Source organism: Danio aesculapii, chromosome 22 (genome assembly GCF_903798145.1).
Source record: "Danio aesculapii chromosome 22, fDanAes4.1, whole genome shotgun sequence".
Classification (NCBI taxonomy): domain Eukaryota; kingdom Metazoa; phylum Chordata; class Actinopteri; order Cypriniformes; family Danionidae; genus Danio; species Danio aesculapii.
Window position 1 is genome coordinate 21,299,337 of NC_079456.1, and position 20,246 is coordinate 21,319,582.

The following is a 20,246-nucleotide window of genomic DNA, read 5'->3' on the forward strand; positions in this document are numbered from 1 at the left end:
TAATTTTAAAAACAATGCATTTCAATCTAGCAAATTACCATTTACGAATTTTATTTTTAAGGTAAACCTTTGAAGTTGATATATATGAAACATTAAAATAGATGAATAATAAAACAAATAAATGAAACCATAAAAAAATTTCATTAAAATATTTTAAATAACATTTTTTTAGCAATGTTCAAATTAAAAATGAATAAATTCATGATTAAAAAAAAAAGCAAAAAAAAAAAAAAAAAAAAAACGAATGCAAATATGAACGAAAAAAATGTATAAATTCATAAAAGGATAGATGAATATATAATTTAGGTAAATAAAGTAACAATAAATTTATATTGAACTAATTTATCACTTATTTCTTTCCCAATAAATAAACAATTAATTTAAGTTTTACTTTTTAAAGTACAATATTGCTTAAAATATGTATTGTACACATTTAAAATAAATGAATGAACTATACATAAATGAACTATGCTTTTACTATGTAGTTGTGAACGAATGAATGAAAGAAAAAACCATGGATGCTAAACTTTGATTTTACTATGCAGTTGTGAATGAATGAATGAACTATGCATCAATAAACTATGATTTTACTATGCAGTTGTGACCGGATGAATGAAAGAATGAATGAACAAACTATAGATGCTAAACTATGATTTTAAGATGCAGTTGTGAAAGAATGAATGAACAAACCATGGATGTTAAACTATGATTTTACTTTGCAGTTGTGAATGAATGAATGAAAGAATGAACAAACTAATTGCTAAACTATGATTTTACTATGGAGTTGTGAATGAATGAACTTTCCATAAATTAACTACGATTTTACTATAAAGTTGTGAATGAATGAACATCCACAAATTAACTGATTTTACTATGAACTTGTGCGTAAATAAATGAGTGAATGAATTAACCATCCATAAATAAACTGATTTTACTATGCCATTGTGAATAAATAAGTCAATGAATTAACTATTCATAAATGAACTATGATTTTGCTATGCAGTTTTGAATGAATGAATTAGCTTTCCATAATTTAACTATCATTTTACTATGCAGTTGTGAATGAATGATTGAATAAACGAATTAACTATTCATAAATGAACTATGATTTTACTATGAACTTGCGAATGCATGAATAAACTATGTATAAATTAACTATGGTTTTACTATGCAGTTGTGAATGAATGAATGAATGAATAAATGAATGAATAAACTATGTATAAATGAACTATGATTTTACTATAAATTTGTGAATGAATGAACTTTCCATAAATTAACTATGATTTTAATATAAAGTTGTGAATGAATGAACAAACATCCACAAATTAACTGATTTTACTATGCAATTGTGAGTGAATGAATAAGTGAATGAATTAACCATCCATGAATAAACTATGATTTTACAATGCCTATGTGAATGAATGAGTCAATGAATAAACTATTCACAAACAAACTCTGATTTTACTATGCAGTTGTGAATGAATGAATGAATTAGCTTTCCATAAACGAACTATAATTTTACTATGCAGTTGTGAATGAATGAGTGAATAAATTAAGCATTCAAAAATGAACTATGATTTTACTATGCAGTTGTGAATGAATGAGTGAATAAATTAATGAAATTTTCATAAATTAACTACGATTTTACTATGCATTTGTGAATGTATGAATAAACTATGTACAAATGTACTATGATTTTACTATGCAGTTGAGAGGGAATGAATGAACTAACTATACATAAATGAACTCTGCTTTTACTATATACTTGTAAGTGAATGAATGAATAAAAGAATGAATGAACTAACCATAAATGAACTATGATTTTACTATGCAGTTGTGAATGAATGAAAGAACCATCCATAAATGAACTATGATTTTACGATGCAGTTGTGAATGAATGAAAGAACTATCCATAAATGAACTGATTTTACTATGCCGATGTGAATGAATGAAAGAACTATCCATAAATGAACTATGATTTTACTATGCAGTTGTGAATGAATGAAAGAACTATCCATAAATGAACTATGATTTTACTATGCCGATGTGAATGAATGAGTCATTGAATTAACTATCCATAAATGACCTCTGATTTTACTATGCAGTAGTGAATAAATGAATGAAAGAACGAATGAACAAAGTATAGATGCTGAACTATGATTTTACTTTGCAGATATGAATGAACAAATGAATGAATAATTGAATGAACAAATTAATTAACTATCCATAAATGAACTCTGATTTTACTATGCTCTTGAGAATGAATGAATGAATGAACAAAAAAATGAATAAACAAACTATGGATACTGTACTATGATTTTAGTATGCATTTGTGAATGAATTAATGAACGAATGTGCGAGTGAATAAATTAATTAAATTTCCATAAACAAACTATGATTTTACTACGCAGATGTGAATGAATGAATGAATAAATAAGTGAGTGAGTGAATGAATTAAATATCAATAAACAAACTATGATTTTACTACGCAGATGTGAATGAATGAATGAATGAATGAATAAGTGAGTGAGTGAATGAATTAAATATCCATAAACAAACTATGATTTTACTACGCAGATGTGAATGAATGAATGAACAAGTGAGTGAGTGAATGAATTAAATATCCATAAACAAACTATGATTTTACTACGCAGATGTGAATGAATGAACAAGTGAGTGAGTGAATGAATTAAATATCCATAAACAAACTATGATTTTACTACGCAGATGTGAATGAATGAACAAGTGAGTGAGTGAATGAATTAAATATCCATAAACAAACTATGATTTTACTACGCAGATGTGAATGAATGAATATCCTGAAGGTCTACCTTGTGCTCTTTAGGCTTGGTCGGGGTGGTGGTGTTGCTCTTGTTCTCTTTACTGTCCTTCTGTGGGCGCCTTCTGGCAACCTCCTGTTCCTCCTGGAACCAAAAACACACCGCATGTGTTGTGGGAAGAGAATTAGCTGCACATTTGGTCCAAAAACTCATAAACAACATCATAGATCAAACAGAAAAGGCTTACCCTGAGTTTAGGATTTTTGAGACTAGAAAAATAGTTTTCAAGCTGCAAAAATAAAAGTATTTGGTTAGATTTGTGTAAATACTCAAACATGTGAAATTCAGTGTTTCACAAAAACATACAGGCCTGTCTAACATCATTTGCCTAGCAATAAGGGCTAATGCAAATTAGACTTCCACTGTACACCAAGAGGAACAACAAAAGCAGCGTGTCACGACTGAAAGCACACTTACTATGGTGCGGTCTATTGTATGCAGATAGTATGAGACTGGCTTCCCTGTCCAGGACACCGAACCCCTTAGAGGGGACAGCTCCACAACTCGCATTATTGTGCCAATATCTGTATGAAGAAAAAAGGCTGTTACATGTAGGCATCAAACGTAATGACAATCACATTTACTGCTTTTATAAGTAAAATCCAGTCTTTCAATGAGGTTGAGAATTCTGTTTGAAGAGCGAAAGGCTTTCCATATGGAGTTTCTGATTGGTTCAGGTTTTATCAACAAGGTGTGCTGACCAACGATATCTGGAAATTTTATATAAGGGAGAAAATGTATTCTATGAAGAAGTATTTCTGAACAAACCCGGCAAGTCAACCTATAAAAATGGGAATTTTGAAAAGTTGAATGATTTTTTTAATGTCGATTTTATTTTGAGCTGACGATTTTAAGCAAATTTGGCAATTTCCTAATGGAGAAGGGTTTTTTGGCGAGCCAACCAGTTAGAGTTGAAGTTATGTGAATTTGGCGATTTACGAACAGACAATTTAACAACACAAATTTGGCAACCAATCAGAAGAAAAGGTGAATGATTTTACTATGAAGATTTCATTTTGGGTTGAAGCTTTTTTTCAAGTGAATTTGGCAGATTACCAATGGAGAATGTTTTTTTTTTTGCTGAGCCAACCAGTCGACCAGTTGGTTGTACTATGCAAATGTCATTTTGGGTTGAAGTTTTTATGTGAATTTGACGATTTACCAACAGAGAATTTTTCTTTTCACAAAATCGGCGAGTCAACTAAGAATTTTAAAAGAGAAATAAGAATTTTTAAAAAGGTGAATTATTTTACTATGCAGATTTCATTAAGTTTTAATGTAAATTTTGCAATTTACCTACAAAGATTTACATATTTTTATATTTAAAAAATTACATGAAATTAGTAAGCCAACCAGGATCAATGAAAAGTTAAATATAATGTAAATATGGCAATTTATACACTAAGTATTTTTCTTACACAAACTTGCCAAGAAAATAACTAGAAATGAGAATTTTGAAACAGTGAATGATTTTATTATGTAGATTTCATTTGGGGTTGAAGTTTTTTACGTGAATTTGGCAATTTACCAACAAAGCATTTGTTTTACACAAATTTGGCGAGACAACCAGTAGAAATGAGAATTCAAAAAAGTGAATATTTTTCATTTTAGGTGGAAGTTTTAATGTGAAGCAGGTGACCCACTCATTTTTTTTGTTGTTTGTGTTAAGGCCACAGCCTTACATCCTGCAGCCCAAGAGCAGTTACTCTTGAAGCTTAGCAGGGCTGAGCCTGGTCAGTACCTGGATGGGAGACCACATGAGAAAACTAGGTTGCTGTTGAAAGTGGTGTTAGTGAGGCCAGCAGGGGGCACTCAACCTGCGTTCTGTGCGAGTCCTAATGCCCCAGTATAGTGAAGGGGACACTATACTGTCAGTGGGCACCGTCTTTTGGATGAGACGTTAAACCAAGGTCCTGACTCTCTGTGGTCATGAAAAAAAAAAAAAAAAAAAAAAAAAAAAAAAAAATCACATGCCACTTCTCATAAAGTGAAGAGTGTAGCCCCGGTGTCCTGGCCAAAATCCCTCCATTAGCCCTTACCGATCATGGCCTCCCAATCAAGCACACTGGCGCCATTGTCCTGTGGCTGCCGTCGCATCATCCAAGTGGATGCTGCACACTGGTGGTGGTGTGGAGAGACCCAGCTCATGATTGTGGAGTGCTTTGAGTGTTTGGCCATACACAGTAAATGCGCTATATAAATACACATTGGTGTGCCAACCATTGGTGAGCTAACCAGTAGAAATTGTTAAAAGATGAATAATTTTTCTCTTAATCTAAATCTATGTGAATGTGAATTAGGACAGTGACCAAGAGGATACAGAAATTGTAAGGATGACAGACTTCTCCAGTTTTCAGTATTTACGTAGCTTTCATGCACAAACTAACAGAAATTGAATAGGTTATGTAAGGTTGAAGGTTTTCACATTTAAGACTTCAGATTGGGCTCAAGAGTTTACTTTAAAATGATGAAAATGGGAAAAATGTGTACAAACTTTTTAGTTCACATTTCACATTGATAAAGATCTGAGGATTTATTGTAAATGTGAAGAATTTCCATGCCGATTTCCTAAACGTTTCATGCAAAAATCTGTTTGGTATGAAAAGTGTGTTATGAGTTATACATCAGGAATTGCTACGCCGTTGCCATTTTTTTTCTCAAGAAAACAGTGCCATAAGCTGGATTTATACTTTCGCCTGGCACTACACACCTCTGCTGAGTGTGCACGCGCCTCGCAAAACGGATGATGCTTTTATACACGCCGCGTTCACCACTGTGATATTATTTAAAATGACAGGGGGCAGTCAAAAGGAACTGACTTAAGTCAGACAGATAAACAGATAAGTAGGAAGTTTCCGGAACTACGTCATATAATTAATATCATTCAATATTTTAAATGAACTATTTTTATTGTTTCTATAAATTATTTTAAGGATAATAAGGATGTTTATAACCATTCAAGATTTTTTTTTAATCAAACTTTGATGAATCACTTGCTTTTGTTCATATCTCTGGCATTTTTACCTATTAAACTTTATTAAAATATTAATGACAACAGAACATGTATATTTTTATTATGGCAAGAATAAAAGCAACAAAAAAGTACACTTACTTAAAAATACAGATGTTTTTTAGATTTAGCCCGCTCTACAATTCACACACTACTGTCTGGCTAGTTTCTGTCCTCTACTTAAGCTAAAAAGGCAATAAAGGTCCAACATTCCTGACCATCATCACCAATAAAGCCTAGAAAAACAGGCCATCAGTATATTGTAAACCGATAGTTTCAAATATTCTTTTCCAGTTATTAAAGAAATTATTTGTTCCTTATTTATAGTTTCGTAACTATTAAATTGTTTTAAATTCAAAATTGTATGCATCAGCGTAAAACCTATAACTGGTGGAAAAACATTTCTGTAGATGTGTACCTGGGTCTCCACTTTTGACTTTAATAAACGTATCCCTCAGGTTTTTACAAACTTAACAAAACGTTCCTTCTTTCCCACTGTAGTTGCTATTTCTAGCCAAGAATTATTGATCACCTGGTTATCTCTATGATCACGGTTCATAAAGATGTCTGTACAGTCGTACTATTTTAGACAAAAACTCCTAAATGTGATTCATTTTCAATTCAAATCAAAAAAATGCTGTGCGCACCGCCAGCCGAAATCATGTCGCGTGCACCCAAAGGGAACATCCGCAAACTCTGCGATGATGTCGCATTCGCTGCACGCACTCAAGCGAACGCGTCAAGTATAAACCAGGCTTTACAATGCATCACTGTTTACATATTGCAATATTACATATTGTTTACAATGCTTCATACTCACCACTCAAGTTTCGGCTGTTTATTCTGAAGTTAAGAGGTGCAAATGGTTTAGAGGAAACAATTTTTCCACCTACAAGAGACAAGACTGAAATTGAGCCAGGTAACAGAGCAGAAAAAAAAAATCAACCACATATCATCTCCTTGACATCTGCAGGTCAATACAAGCAGGTCTGACTAGAGGCAAAGGTCAAGAATGACATGTTGACACAGGTGCCTTTAAGCTCCACCAACACAGATCCCTTTCTCTTTCAATGTAAACAGAAAAGTACCTTTCACTTCATGATAGAAGCGACTGAAATACTCTGACAATATGCTTAAATAAAACTATTGTGCAACCATACTACAATATCAAATTCATGCAACTCCACGAACCTTCCTTCATGTTGGCGAATCGCTCCTTCAACTGGTGGTCCACCTCAGGACCAAAGGCAAAGTTATTCACAAAAATAACACTGCAAAAGAACACATCACACTACAGACTTACACAAGACATATGCACACATGCGAGCGGTTCTGAATTAAAAGCAAAACAAGATTATTAAAGCTTGTACATTGTGTGTAAACCTTACTAGCCTGTATTTGATCATACCTTGTGTTGGCTATTCGTTCCTTCCATTCTTCTGAAAGGAAATCTCCCCTTTCCAGCTGCCACCAAACACCAAATGACATCAGTATTTATACATTTCATCCCATAAGCCACAATGAGTTTAGCATGAACAAAAAACAACCTCACCGTGTACTCGCCATGCTTTTTGCCATACCACTTCATCCACCTCTTAAACTCTTTGTCCATTGACTGTAAAGCCATTCAGATGTAAAGATTAAATTTAAAACATCCACTTTTTTGGGCTATCTAAAAAGTTTTTTAATGTATGTACCTCTGCATAGGTAGCTGGAATGTCTGCTTTCTCCACGCCATAGTAGTGTTTACAATTGGTGGCCGCAGCGACCTGCAGGACCACCTGACCGACCCCTGCAAAGGAAGAGATGAAAGCTGTACATCCAATTTGAAGATGTATTATCTTACTTATGGTTTTTAAGATCATTTAAGATTCCGATGCACTTCAATTGTAAAATTGCTGGTTAGAGCTTGTTAATACATGCTTTAGCAGTGGTCCCCAACCTTTATCACTGCGGACTGGTCAACATATGAACATTTTTACCGTGGTCTGGTCGTGGGGGGTGTGGTTCTTTTTGTTTGTCTGAAGTAATGAGTCGAAATGGAAAAATGTGTATAATCCATACAAAGTATGAAGCTGCTAGGTCAGTTCTTGTCACGTGACTCGCAGTGCGCTCGCAGCATTCTGAAAGATATTTTAACTGGGTGGGTCTGGAAGGTGTGAGTGCTCCCATTATGCGCACGCCTTGATTGGAAATAACGTACTTGCATGCAGAAAAGATGCAATATGTAAACGACCCTAAAACAAGCCATCATTTGCAATAGTTGTTTGCTGATTTGTTGACAAATGGGTTGTAGATCCATTCCTTGGTAGTTCGTGGGCCCTTCACTAGGCCTTTTCCCCATCGCAAAAAAAAAAAAAAAAAAAAAACTTTCCAAATTCATCTGTTTTTTCTAGCTCGTGGGTTAAATTTTGGCGGTCAAGTGACAAATAACCGCGGGAATATGATAATTTTTCAAAATAAAATAAAAAATCGTTTAGACACAAAAAATAAATTAAACGGAAATGATTAATGATTTCTTGTGTGGCCCAGAAAAAAAATTATCCACGGACCAGTACTGGTCCAGGGGTTTGGGACCACTGTATATTAGGACTAAATTTGCCATCTAAAATTTTTTTTTTTTTTAATTTGCCGTTTCATTTCTATTGTACTTCACTAAATTGCCACACAAGGTCCATTTATAATAAATTGTAGTAGCCAGATTCGCTGATGCATTTTACAACTCATAACTGCATTTTTTAATAGCTAGTGTAGTTTGTTTTTTGTGGCTGCTGAGCGCGTGCATTGGAAGGAATGCCAATAAGCTTAGAATGCAAGTTTGTCATTTCCAATGGTGCACCTATGGGAGCGACGCGCACACATGATGCCTGATGTGCGCGCATTTTCCAGCCGCTCCTAATTGAAACCTGTCCATTGTAAACAATTAAGGAAACCACGTGCGTGCACTTGTCACTTGGTCAAAACAACAACACATGCGAAAATAAGCACCTTGGCTAGTAGCAGTGAGGAGATTGTAAATTTAAAAAAAAGAATGCAACGATGTTGCCAGAGTGGCTTTTGGTTTCTTTTCTTGTGCAACCCAACCACTAGCTCCCCATCTGAAAGAGGGTAATAAAGTCATTCAACTTCACACTTTGTAATGTTGCAGTATGTATTTCAATAATGATGATTAGTTCCTTTACATGAAAGCTCAGATTTGATTATCATAATTATTTTTCGTTTACAGAGTTTGAGGTTTAATGTATCATTATTAGACATCTTACAGATGTTTATCTACCCTAAAGTCTGTTAAATTTTATTCATCAAGTTTAAGAGTCTCTTTAACATCTATGTTTATTTTATTATAAAGAGATCAGATATTTTGTTTAAATATTTTGGTTTTTTACTACTAAAATTATTTGCCTTAGTTATGTTAGTAAATTAAACAGTGCATAAATAAAAAATTAACCCTAATATTCCTAAATGTATTGTTAAAAGATATTCATTAATTATTGATATCGAATGATAGAAAATATGATATAGTGATCTTTTTTTGCAGTATTGCCCAGCCCTAGTACAAATGTTCACAAAGCAACGTTACTGACCACTGCCCAGATCCACAAAGGTGTCTTCCTCCATCATCTCCATCTCGTCGATGATCTGGGCCACCAGGTCGAAGGAGGTCTCTCCGTATACCTCTGGAGAAAATGGCTCGTAGTTGTTGAGTTTTTCTGGGTCGGTGACAGAGTGGTTGTAGACCTGCTGCAGAATGTGACGCAGCAGGCCATTGGAAGGCCGCTTGTTCAGTTTCATAGGCTGGGTGGTCCCTTTCCACTGCACAACACACAAACGCACAATTTAACATGTTATTTGAGTTAATAACAGCAACATTTGGCATTGCGTTTTGAAGTCTGTGCGAAAGCTAAATTTACATTGTTTATTTTGCTAGCGTGCACTGTTATTCTTTAGTTGAAACATTAATCCGTGCAGGTTAATCTACTGAAATCAATAGTTTGTTTTGGAAATGTTTAATCACATTGAGAGCATTTTCTTTGGGGGTTTTTTTTAGTGGTGGTTTTTCTGTTGACGTCAGTTTGATGGCTTTAACGACACCTCTCTTACTGTTGAGCCGTGGTCACACGGCACTTTTCGCCCCATAGACTTCCATTCATATGCATGCGAATGAGACAAAGCGGAAACGCAAGCTCGTGCGGCAAGTTTTGCAGTTCGCTGCGTTGCAAAGTTCAAGCTTGATGAACTCTTACTTGCGGAATTTCTGAGCAGAAATTTAAAATATGGACCAATCGCTTGCTTTTTTAATATCTAATCAACTTGTTTAATCCCGCCCCTTCTCACAGCACAATACGACAGAATTTCAAAACTCTAGTGTGACCGCGGCATTAGTCTGCTGTAAGGGAATGATGCACAAAAAGAAAGCTCTGCTCCCTAATCAATATTTAGGTTCAGTTGGAAGCACATTAATAAACTAAAATTAAAAACTCAGAAACTTCCAGTTCATTCAGATCCAATTAACTGTTCAAGTTTTAGTTATTTAAAACCCATTTACGCCAATTATGGTGGTGAATTTGTCATTTCTACACTTGGGGATGTGTTTTTTTCAATTTATCTTTATATCTATAGCGCTTTTACAATGTAGATTGTATCAAAGCAGCTTAACATAGAAGTTCTAGTAAATAATATGGAAAATAATAATATTGGAGCTCAGTATGCAGTAATTGAGCTCCAATATGCGGCTGTTTTGTTTTATTTTGGACTCAAATCTTTTATCAAATTATATTAATCAATCACTTCTTACGTTTATCAATACGCAAATGTAAACGATTTGTGCTTGCCTTTTTCAATTTGCATTTGTAAACGCAGTTTAAAATATCATACATTTTTATCAAGACAGATCTGACGTACCAGTTGGTGAATGCTGTCAATGGCTCTGTTGTACTTATCACATAGTCTCTGCATGCTCTCGAAGCTGCAAAAGACACAAAGGTGGCACTTTTAAACAAATAATAACTACTACATACTAAAATAAAAGAAATGAACAATATTAATATTTATTTTTAAGATCCTTCTTCTTATGAGAACATTTCTCACCTCTTGGTGTCATAGTCGATAAGAACGTAGTTCTCCATGGCCAGCTTAAGATCTGGGATCTCCTCACACACCCAGCTACACACACAAAAAGCAGCAGGTCATTTTTATCCATATTTGCTTATAGAAACTACTAGTAAAAGATGTCAAATTACCACGGCTGCATTTATGTCATTACATTTTTAAATGTTTTCACAATTTAAAATAACGTTTTTATTATTGAATGTAGCTTAAAACTGTATTTATCCCAGTGATTTAAAGCAGAATATTTAGCATCATTACTCCAATCTTGAGTCTCACATTCAAATATGATCTGCTGCTCAAGAAACATGTAATTTTAACCATCAATGCTAAAAATTGCTGAGCTGCTTCAAATTTTTATGGAAACTGTGATACAGTACTATTCAAAAGTACCATTAAATTAAATTACTTTTACTCATCAAGGATTAAAGTTTTTAAAAGTGAAAGTTAAGATGTTTATGATCTAAAATGTCAAATAAATGCTTTTATTTTGACTTTTATCATCAAAGAATCAAAAAAAAATAGTATCAGTTTCCACATTATGCAGCAGAACTCAACACTAATAATAATAATAAAAGAATCACTATAAATTGTAGAGTACCAATAATTAACCACACACAATAATAATATCAAAATTAAAAGACGTGTAATGGACTCACCGAATGGTTTCGATGATTTCGTGTGCAGCATCATGATGTTTATCCTGAAGAAGAAAAGCTCAATTATAGACAAAGTCCATTAGAATGTAAAAGAACAGAAACTTGACCTCTCCAGTTGGTGCCAGGTCAAGGATCACAACTGTAGCCTATTCTGCACACAAAGTGCGCCTTCAAGCTGCTGAACAAGTTCAGACACACGAGTTCAGATAAGTACATTATATCACCCTGAGCCATCACTGATCCCGAATGTTTGAAGTCAGTAAATGCAAAGCAAGATCTATCCAAGCATAAGAGTGTGCAAAAAAAAAAAAAAGAAGTCTTTAGTTTATTTTATTTTTCATCGCTGTTGTTTAAACCATAAAACTATTATAGAAGTAATAAAAAAATTATACTACCTTATTAAACACTTCAGGTTGTATTTTAATTTGATATTTGAGGTGTAGATTTTAGATACTATTACACCACTTATTAAAATGTTTATTGTTCTTATTTTATTACATATTGATTTTAAGTTTAAAGCCTGCGTAAAATCAAAAATAAAAACGAACAGTTGTACAGCATGAATTAATGTTAGTTCAACATTTACTAATAACGTTATTAAAAACAAAATTCATTCTTGTTAGTTAACTCTCAATTCATATATTATTAATTCATTAATAATATATGAATTATGAGTTAACCATCTAACAACTTTATTTTCATAAAATATTGTTACAAATATTCTGTATTGACCTTATTCTTTACGTATGAGCAAGCACCGCTATTGGAATTTATTTGGCTCGACACTTCCTGTGTAATTCACTTTCACTGAATTTTAGACATTAAAAATCGCTTGTTACGCTGTTTGAGGTTGCAAATTGACTGGTTCTTATTACGTTATTCTTCTTTTGATCTATAGTCATGAACACACTTGTTTGTAGAATAAGTATTTTTCCCAGTCATTTCTCCCTTACTTAACAAGCGGATACATAAACTAACCTTAACCTTATTGCACCTTTTCGTAAAGTGTTACCCATAATAAAACACAACTTTCAGAATTAATGTCAATAACACTTTTACATTGTGTACAAAAAAAGGTGCTAAATCCCACATACTCCAATTTGGTGTAAAAATCAAAACAAAAAACAGGTTTGTACACCCCCACACATGTAGCGCTGGCCCTTTAAGACCTCTAATGTCAATAGGAATAATAGCCAAGGCTAATTAACCCCGTATTGTGCGTAACATGTGAAATGACTCTGCTGAACTGGCTCAGCCCCGCTGCTGGAGCTCCACCGCTGCCTGACCCAGTGACCCACTTTCCGTTAACAGCGTCCTGAGAAGCCCTTTGGCTGCCTGAGTGTGCCGCTGCTGGGCTCCGCTGCCTCGCTAGGCTCCTCCTAGTCGTTTTCCCGCTCAGCTGTATACGCACACGGGTCTCGTGCTCATCCTCCCGCCCCTACAGCAGCTCCGGGGCGGTAAAACGGATATAAAGCTTCCACAGTCTAAGGCGAACAAGGGCACTTATTTAAAAACGAGCCACGGCTGACTTTCACAAGTGGGTTCAACGCAAATGCTAAGACAGATGGCAGTGTGTGTATGTGTGCGACACTTCAGCGCATGGCAAAGGGAGGGTGGAAGTGTGTGTATGGGGTGTTCCTATGCACAGCAACACCAGCGCCGTGGCTAAAAATATCCAAAGGAAAAAGGAGAGGAGAGAAAAATAAAAAACACGACAGATCTGGTCACGAGCAGACTCGAAAGCACACAAACGGATTCTTGGTTCACACCCCTGCATGTGACTCACGACTATGTGATTCCCTCAATGTTCTTTTGGGATGGGGTGGAAAAACGCCACACCTTTGTGAGTCCAATTATAAAGAATTTCGGAAGGAAATAGTGTTCGTGGAAGCACTTACAGGCAACTTGAGTCTTCAGATATGGTTGTAAATGTGGTTGTAGCTTGGAGAAGTGTAAAGAGAGAAAACAGTGAGGCTCAGTGTTTGATAAAAACACCCTCGGCTTTCTCTCACCCCAGGTGAGTGGGATGCTTTTGTTCGGAGCACAATGTGAAGCCGTGAGGCAAAAATGGCACGCTTGTTGGACGAGGAGCTGGCAACAGCCAATACGACAGAGGGAGAGGATAAAAGTCATTTGGCCGAGTCTCTGAAAAACAGGATGAGCATTCGGCCCCTCTGTCATCATATTTAAAAGCAAATAATATGTTGCAAGTTCATATTATCATCTCAGTGTTTAAACTAAATAAACAGGTTATCATCACACTGTAAAAGAAATACAATTCCATACAATTCCTTCATCTCGTCCCAACACAAATGGATTAAGTTAACTGTTTTTGTGAATTTAAGTGGATTGAACTTAAACAGGGTATATATGCAGGTATCCTAAAGGTAATTTCAACACCTATTTAAGACGTTCTCAGAATATTTTAAGACCTCAGCGCCACTTCAAGTCCTAATCAGTATAATTAACAGTTGTTAATAAACAATTGTAGTTAAAGAAATCAATGAAGCACAACCGTGCAACAGAACTCAGATAAGCTCTGAAGAAACAAAGCTTGAAAGAATAAATTACGCGATTGTTTTTAGCGACAGGTTTCAACCACTGTTCAAACTCGTCTTTCTCCAACCAGGAGTACGCAAACTTGCATCATCCCATTTTGCATCATCCCATCAGTTTGTCATGCAGCCCAGTTCATGAAAAGCATCCCAACTGAGGGGCCGGAGAGCTATGCCTTGCAATATGAGTGATGACACAACAGGATATAAGAGCCCATATGTTGTATTTTTGCTCCTTAAGACACCCACGTTGTATTTTTCTACATTAAAATGTTAATATATTGTATTTTGAAACAACATAATATCAGGGCATTGTAAAATGTGTTTTTTTTTTTGTTTTTTTTACAAACATTAAAAAGCAGTGCATTTCATAAGTAGGTTTCTTCTACATTCAGACACATTCCTATGTTATGTTTTGAACTGCATAACAATAACGGATGCAACAATTATAGATTTTGGTTGTACGATTATATAGTCTGAAGAATAATCTTGGTTTCAGGGTTTTCACATCTAATTTAAAATTTAAGCTTTGTATTAGGTAAGTATTTGATGAACAGTTGTTATTATCTGCGTTTATTCATACATAATCATTTTAATAATTTGTAATATTTCATCGAACATATCTTTTGTTTACATTGCACTGAAAGCCACGCACAACTCTCACCGCTACAGCGGAAGATGTTTTCTACTCTGTGTGTCTGGAAGATGCGAGCGCATCGCATATTGGCATATATTCTTACATTAGAAATAACAAATTTGTGCGCGGAAAAGACACAATATGCAAACGGGCCGCTGCTATAGTTAATCCAGTGTGCATGCGTATTCGCCTCGGTGGATAGGCTCGGAGCTTTTAACTAACGCACAGGTGGCAGAACTTTGCTTTGCTGCAGCAGTTTTGTTCCGTACAACAAAATGCGGCGTTGAGAAGCCTTATAGCTTAAGTATCCAAATGTTTTCAGCTGCTCGCTCGCTTATTGTCAGGTGACCCACGCTCTGCGCAGCCTTCAACTGCAGCTTGTGCTATATTGAACAGACGCATGTCACTTCATAACTATAGTGGCAGTTTTTCGACTGAACTAAATTTATTTTTGATGCCTTGGTCACACTATTTGGAGGGCCAGAACAAATTGCCTCACAGGCCAAGTTCGGCCCGCAGGCAGCCAGTGGAATAGCCCTGCTCTATGGTTTCGTTACATGTGGAGAGTGTCACATAACCTTTACATAAACCTAATTTGTCGCAAATTAAGTGACATCACCTGGACAGAGGAGCTTGGCCGGACGCACCCGGCCCGAACCAGTCGAGGAAAATAAAAATATTCATACTTTTTTGGAATCAAACACTTTGGACAACGCTTGAACAAAATGTAAGACCTCGTAAAAACAGCATTAAGACTTTTTAATACCTTTTAAGGGGCTTAATTTTCTCATAATTGATTTATCAACTTTTAATACTTTAAGACCCCGAAACTCAAGAATTGTCTTGATTTAGCTCATTTTAAGTAAGACGTTTGAACAAGAAGCAAATCTGTTTGTTTTTGAATGCGTTTATTCATTTGCATTAAGATTCAAACTCCTATTACTGTTTATTTTCCAAGAAACACAAATAGAGAGGTTTAGTAGAAAATGAACGCTGCTCTTTTGCATACATTGAAAGTAAATTAAGTAAAAATCGGCAGTGATTCAGGCTCTGTTTCCAAACAGGCATTACCTTCCATAGTATTTTTGATCTAACTGTGGATGTCTCTAGCAACGTTTTCATACAAAGACATGAATTAAAGGCAGATTTATACTTCTGCGTCAAACGCACACGTATGCGTGCAGCCTTCCCGCGGTCGCATTCCCCTCGTCATGGCTGGTGCTGATATGCACCTGTATGCGCAAATGTAACACATCGCATCAACGCATAGCACAAGCTCTGTGATTGGTCATCATAGTAGCGCTGATGACTGTGGGCGGGACCGAGAGCCGTGTGAACACGTTGCGAGTGTTCACAAGAGTTGAGTCTCGTAGAGGAGCTCCAGGTGGAAAGCTTTGTTTTGCATTTAGCATATAAATAAAGTTCTTGCACGTCTGATGGCTCCCGTTTGAGCTACTTGTACATTAAGGTAGAGTTTTTTTCAGAAAAAATAAAACACCAGCAAAGAAACTCGACATAGGAACATAAAAACCTACTGCCAACTAGCGTTTTGGAAGTGTTATTGCAGAGCAAGACTAACAGCATGCAGAAGTATATATGCACGGCTACGCGCAAGGCAGGCACCATGGGTCAAGCAGATCACTCGACACAGAAGTATAAGCCACGCTTAAGGCTAATTTATACTTCTGCGTCGAGTGTATGCGAATGGTCTTGCATAGCCTTCACACAGTTCCATACCCATAGCTGTGACTGATACTGACACCGACTTGCCCCTTTTAAAAATTGTAACAACACATTGCGACGACGTGTAGCACAAGCTCTGATATTGTGTGGGTGGCGCTGAGAGTCACAGAAGACCAGTGAGCCTGTTGGAGCAAGTGTTTAACAAGTATAGAGTCCTGTGGAGGAGCTACTTGCGTAATTGTTTTTGTAAATTTAAGAGGACTGAACTTAAAATAATTAAGTTGTTCGCAAAAAAAAACTCAAGAATTGTGTTGATTTGTATAATTTTATGCAAATATTTATTTTTGAGTGCATTTATTCACATTAAGACTTAAACCCCACGACTTGAAGTAAAAATGAAGAATGAAAACTGAATGAAGTAAAACCGGCAGTGATTCAGGCCCTGTTTCCAAACAGCAACTGATTTCAAAAGTGTTTTTGTTCTAACTGTGGATAGAGAGATGGCTACGTTTTCTGTCCGTGTATCTTTTGGTCATTGGATTTTCATTTTAGAAATGGATATTGAGCCGTTTTTTGATTTTTGTTTTAAAATTCAAAAACGAATATTGAAATACGAGGTGTTTTCCTTTTTCATGGGGAAAAACAAAAAAAGCTAAAAATTCAAAATTAATTTCATTTTTTATTTCGAATAACAAAAAATTAAATGACCAGAATTAAGGCTTGTTTTTTCATATTGATTATAAAAATAGATTAATTGTTGTGTAATGAAATATAGCGTTACTAACCGATGAGGAAACATGCATGGACAGTGCTTTTACGTAGTTCATTCATAAAAAGAACAGCCAGAAAGGGGGAATTGATGGATTTGTGCTGAATATTAGCATCATTGACCCATAAGAATGTACAGTAAGTTACCTGTATTTTTGTAGGAAACAGTTTAGATCTGTTTAGGGTAAGAGGTGTGTGAGTTATTGCCGTCTATCACTGAATGTGTCAGGAATATCAAAACAAAACCAACTTAACGCCGCTACTTTAGCGCCCCTCACACAACTTGATCCACGCTGTCATTTTTCTCCTTGGGTTTTTGGCTTTGAAAAGGGAAAAATTCCACCATCCCGTCCAAACTTTAAGGAATACGGGTATCAGATTTGCACAATCCATATGTACAACGCTCTGGTCTGTTTCCCTTGCTCGAAAGCTTGACAGAGCCCCTGCGCGTAGCTATAGTTGCTAAGCCACGATTGGTGGATGGCGGTTTTTGGGTGTGGCTTAGCGAAGGGTCAATTGATATGCTATTTTCCTGTAAAATAACGTTTTTGAAGGTGAAGGTAAATATTTCATATAAATATTTAGAATCGTTTAAAATCAGAGTAGTCATCTAACCAATGACGCAATGTGATTGATTGTGGGATAACAGGGTGGAGTGAGAGGATTGTGTTACACACGGAGGAAGGTATTGTGCCAGAAAGGTTGTGTTTTTTTTGTATCACCCGCTGAATGTAAAATAAAAACTGTACGAAGCAATTATTTGATGAGTGCAAATCATGACCTTAATAACGTTATAAAAGGTATTTTCTTCTGATAACTTTTGTAAAGACATATTTTCCTCAATAAGACGATTTATTTTAAAATACTATGACTTATTGAAATGTGTGTAACAAACAACTGTATTAATGTTTCCCTCACTTGAAATGATTCGTGGTCAAACTTCAGGAAGTATTATGGTTAACAATATTAAAACTTTCTTTTCAGAAAAGTGGTCAGTAAAGCAATGTAATGTCAAAATAAAGGTTGTTCCATTTAAAACATGCTAACAAAAAAATAAAAATATAGCCTATAACCGGCCTTATACAAGAAATATGTCGTCTTAATGAGGATAATATGTCTAAACAAAAGTTAGCACAAATAAATACCTTTTATAACATTACTAAGTGAAAAATAAATCCCAAACAAAAAGCAGCCATTTTTTTTTCAGCTTTGAAATCTCTTTCAACTCACACTATATGAAAAGAAGGCAGTGTGGACATTCTACTTAACGTCTTTGTTTGTGTTGCTCAGATTTGAGTTTGAATCTGAGATCACATTCACGACGACTCATAACTTACATTTTTGGGTGAGTGTGTTCTCCTAGAGAAGTCCACATCAACAGTGCATGCGCATAACCACCACCCAGACTCTCTAATTAACAAAATCCGACCCTCCCTAGACAAAAATTTGGAAGGCACGTGTGCAGCCTGCCCAACGCGGGTGCTCTGAAATTGTTTACCCAACAGCAGGGCAGAAATATGGCTCTCAGTAGGTGGGGCATCCATCCCTTATCAGCCAAAGTTAAAGACGGAAGTCATCTGAGGCCAAGCGAGACAGTAAAGCCGCTGAGGTCATGACTGCTACACTACTCAAAGACAAAGTCGAATGATATAAACGAAAGTGACTGGAGTTTTCAGTGATGCAGCAGCTCTGAAAATAACCTGCGCTTCTGAGAAACCCACATTCTCGGTTTGTGTAGAAAGAGAATGAATCGTAGTATATTAAACAGCGGGAGGGACAAATGAGACAGACGTTTCTGTGGAAACCACAGCCTTTGATCTGAACCCCCATTTCCGTCTATGACTAAAACAGTACTGGGAAACTTGGTGGCATGTGATAGAGACGCAAGGGTTTTCCTCACACCTTTCTGTAATACATATTAAACTTTTTTTTTTAATGAGACGCACTTTAATTAAAAATGTATTCTTTTCTTTTATTTAGACACTAAATATAACTCCAATCCCCTGCTAAAACAAGTAAATACATGCTTTAATTTATTCTCTGCCCACTGTTAATCAGTTCAGCACACCCACTTCAGAATCACTGGAGTTAATCAAAGTGTTGAATCTGTGATTATATGTGCGATGACTGTAAAAGGCATTCAGGAGCAACATGGAGAGAAGAAGAGAGTTTGAGTCAGAATGTATAATGAATCTATAGGAGTCTTTTAGTGACAGGCAACACTAGGGTTGGGCGATGTTGACCAATTTGGCATCGTACGATGTCTAATGTGAAACATCGCGATGGATGACGGCATCGTCATCATAGGTGGGGGTGGTGGTTGTTAAATATAAATTAATTTATAACGAATTACTTTATTGTAGCCTACCGTTTTCACTACCTGACCCACATGGTCTTTGCTTTACCCATAACCAAACCATAAATAAAAAGTTACACACAAATCACCACCCATCAATCACTTTTTTTCCGCAGGACTCTAGCATGAATAGGCACAGTGATCGGTGTCATTATAATGGCTTTTTCCCCACTGCTGGTGGAGGAGACAAGAGTTTGTTTGGAGTTCACTGTAATTTGTATTGTGATTGATGATAACTTTCTTATTTTATTATTATTATGAGGAAATATTAAGTAAATATGCTAGGGCTTGACCGTTTTGGTCGCATATGCGCCTGAAATTTCATCTATGCGACCGAAAAATATATAATTTTTTTTTTTTTTTTAAAGATTTATTGTTGGCCTTTTTGCCTTTATTTGATAGGACAGTATTTAGACAGGAAGCGAAGTTGGAGAGTCCTCGAGCTGGGATTCGAACTCGGGACGCCCTGACGAGCTACTGCACCATATGTCGATGCGCTAACCACTAGGCTATTGCGACGACCCTAAAAATATATTTGGAAGGATTTGTGCGAGTCCATCAATTGTTGGCGTGCGATCTGTTTTCACTGCAAAATCCTCACCGCGTGCGCTAATTGCAGAATGCATCTTTGC

At 35.8% G+C, this 20,246-nt stretch overlaps 1 protein-coding gene across 3 annotated transcripts in view; it reads right to left on the reverse strand.

Moving 5' to 3' along the window:
• dot1l (DOT1-like histone H3K79 methyltransferase) overlaps positions 1 to 20,246 on the reverse strand; it is a 56,385-nt gene that overhangs the window by 27,310 nt on the left and 8,829 nt on the right. For all 3 annotated transcript variants that reach the window (XM_056448337.1, XM_056448336.1, XM_056448335.1), the window contains exons 2-13: positions 11,616 to 11,659; positions 10,939 to 11,013; positions 10,753 to 10,816; positions 9,435 to 9,663; positions 7,548 to 7,642; positions 7,403 to 7,465; positions 7,259 to 7,314; positions 7,042 to 7,121; positions 6,671 to 6,739; positions 3,258 to 3,364; positions 3,028 to 3,069; positions 2,832 to 2,924 (exon numbers count right to left, since the gene is read on the reverse strand). In XM_056448337.1, the coding sequence (XP_056304312.1) occupies positions 2,832 to 2,924; positions 3,028 to 3,069; positions 3,258 to 3,364; positions 6,671 to 6,739; positions 7,042 to 7,121; positions 7,259 to 7,314; positions 7,403 to 7,465; positions 7,548 to 7,642; positions 9,435 to 9,663; positions 10,753 to 10,816; positions 10,939 to 11,013; positions 11,616 to 11,659 (1,017 nt within the window). The remainder of the gene's footprint in view (positions 1 to 2,831; positions 2,925 to 3,027; positions 3,070 to 3,257; positions 3,365 to 6,670; positions 6,740 to 7,041; positions 7,122 to 7,258; positions 7,315 to 7,402; positions 7,466 to 7,547; positions 7,643 to 9,434; positions 9,664 to 10,752; positions 10,817 to 10,938; positions 11,014 to 11,615; positions 11,660 to 20,246) is intronic.